The sequence below is a fragment of the Jaculus jaculus genome, chromosome 3 (genome assembly GCF_020740685.1).
Source record: "Jaculus jaculus isolate mJacJac1 chromosome 3, mJacJac1.mat.Y.cur, whole genome shotgun sequence".
In the NCBI taxonomy this organism is placed as follows: Eukaryota; Metazoa; Chordata; class Mammalia; order Rodentia; family Dipodidae; genus Jaculus; species Jaculus jaculus.
Window position 1 is genome coordinate 171,986,927 of NC_059104.1, and position 2,344 is coordinate 171,989,270.

The 2,344-nt window shown below is 43.0% G+C and overlaps 1 protein-coding gene across 1 annotated transcript; it reads right to left on the reverse strand.

The window, feature by feature from the left end:
- Nucleotides 1-1,152: 1,152 nt before the first annotated feature.
- Nucleotides 1,153-2,112, reverse strand: LOC101616571 (olfactory receptor 51G2-like). Its single transcript, XM_004650739.2, has one exon. The coding sequence runs from the start codon at nt 2,110-2,112 to the stop codon at nt 1,153-1,155; it is 960 nt and encodes a 319-aa protein (XP_004650796.2).
- Between the last annotated feature and the right edge of the window lie 232 nt (nt 2,113-2,344).

The window sequence follows — 2,344 nt, forward strand, 5'->3', positions numbered from 1 at the left end:
TTCAAATTCTTTACTTCTGACAGAATCTCAGCATAATGACTTTGTTTTCTTCTCTCTACTGTCATTTGGATGTTTGTATCCCACTCTGTATGCCATCTAAATTACCTTCATAATCTGATATAAATGATGAACCTAAAACATGAACTTTAATGAATTGTATTCAAAGTCATACGTCCTGCATAGTAAAATGGCTGTAATAAATTATATGCAAAGACATATCCTGGATACCATACTAGCCCCAATGATAATATCCATGTACTTTACACTTGCTTTGCACCAGCTGGCTGTGGTCAAGATGATGTTCTTTACAAATAAACTGCCTGTTGAGAACATTTGACTGAAATTGCTTCCATTCTTGTGATTAAGAAGAAAATACTCTGTCCAAATAAATAAACAGCAGTTTAAGAACTGAATAGCCATATCACTTTAGAAATTTCCATTCAATAAGAGAAGGAAAAGTCCAGTAAAAACCTGGACTGCTTTAAAAGTAAAATTAAGACATTTTCATAGGTTTGACTTAGAGTCACGTGAAATAGAACCCATTGTCTAATCAACATTGTACGTCCTTTAGAAGTCTTCAAATTATTAGCCTGTTCATCCATTCACCCAACAAATACTAACCAAATGGAACATATGTGGAGGGTGTTCAATTTAGGAGAGGGAACACTTTATTGAACAAGAGAGAAAAAACTTTTCTCATGAAAATTACATTTGAATAGGGATTTTCAAAGTGCTTCTAATTTCAACGAATTATGAACCCATTATGTTGATGAAAATTCTTTCTTAACCTGTAGGAAATAAATACCATGTTTATTATTTACATTCTAAGTTTCTTAAGTTGTTTGGTGTCTTTTAAAAATAATAACAAATAATTCTATGGGTTTATATTAATATGTAGCTCGGATTTTTAATTTCTTTTGCTACAATATTGCACTTAAGATGCTTGGTGCTTAATTAAACTCTGGCTACAAGTAAAACAAAATGCAGATTAATTTAATGTTTTATGATAAGATTTCATGTGGAAGACACATGATGATAGATGGTTTTACTAACTTTGATAAAAGGTCCCCAAAAGAAATATTTGCTCATGACTCATTAACAAAACACCGTAACTAAAAGTCTTCCCCCTCTTTTACTCTTTGCACCACAGGTTTAACGACCCTGGGTGGCACTGATGCCAGCTCCACCTGCCCGGAAGATGCGGAGCATCCTCAGCCGAATCTGCTTGGTCTTCATCGTGTAAACAACGGGGTTGAGCACGGGAGGTGTCAGAAAGTGCAGATAGGAGAGCAGTACTCGGCTGCATGGCGAAGCCCGTTTGCCAAATCTGTGGATCATGGAGAGGCCGATCATGGGAGTGTAGAAGAGCAGCACGGAACAGATGTGCGAGACACAGGTGTTGAGAGCTTTGAGGCGCTCAGCCTTGGAGGCAATGGACAGCACGGTGTGGAGGATCAGGCCGTAGGAGAGGACGATGAGCACAGAGTCCACACCCAGCGTGGAGAGGACCACAAAGAGCCCATAGGCACTATTGATGCTGGTGTCCGCGCAGGCCAGCTTCATGACATCGGGGTGCAGGCAGTAAGAGTGCGAGAGCTGGCGCCTCGGACAGTAAGGGAGCATCTTCAACATGATGGGGGCCGGGACGTGGAGACCCACGCTGCGCAACACAATGGCCAGGCCCAAGCTGGCAATGCGAGGGGTGGTGAGGATGGTACCGTAGCGCAAGGGGTTGCTGATGGCCACGAAGCGATCAAAGGCCATGGTTAACAGCACAGAGGACTCCATGATGGAGAAGGTGTGGATGAAGAAGAGCTGGGCCAGGCACATGTCTAGCGCTATCTCCCTGAGGCCCAGCGCGTAAATGGTTAGCATGGTGGGCAGTGTGGAAGCTGACAGTCCCAGGTCGGTCACTGCCAACATGGACAGAAAGTAGTACATGGGCTGGTGCAGGGAGGGCTCTGACTTCACCACCCACAGAACCAGGCTGTTCCCGGCCAAGGAGGCGATGTACATGGTGCACAGGGGGATGGAGAGCCAGAGGCGCACAGCCTCCAGGCCTGGGAGACCGGTCAGGAAGAAGGAGGTACTGGTGTGGTTTGAGAAGGACATAGTGACTGTGAGGTGGAAGACCAGGAGCAAGTGAGATTACACAATTTAGAACTGAGTGGCTGCCAGGTTAGTTCGAAAAACTGGGATCTCCTAAAAATTCTTCAAAATGTTGTCTCTTTGAAGAGCATGACATTATCATTTATCCAAGTAGTTGTTGTCGTTGATGAATAAGGAATCCTTTAGAGATTAAGTTCTTTCATTATTAGAAAAAAGTTTTCATATGTAATATGCC

What these genes read in the sequence shown, in the direction of transcription:
- LOC101616571 (XM_004650739.2), bottom strand. Translation starts at nt 2,112, where the DNA reads ATGTCCTTCTCAAACCACACCAGTACCTCCTTCTTCCTGACCGGTCTC.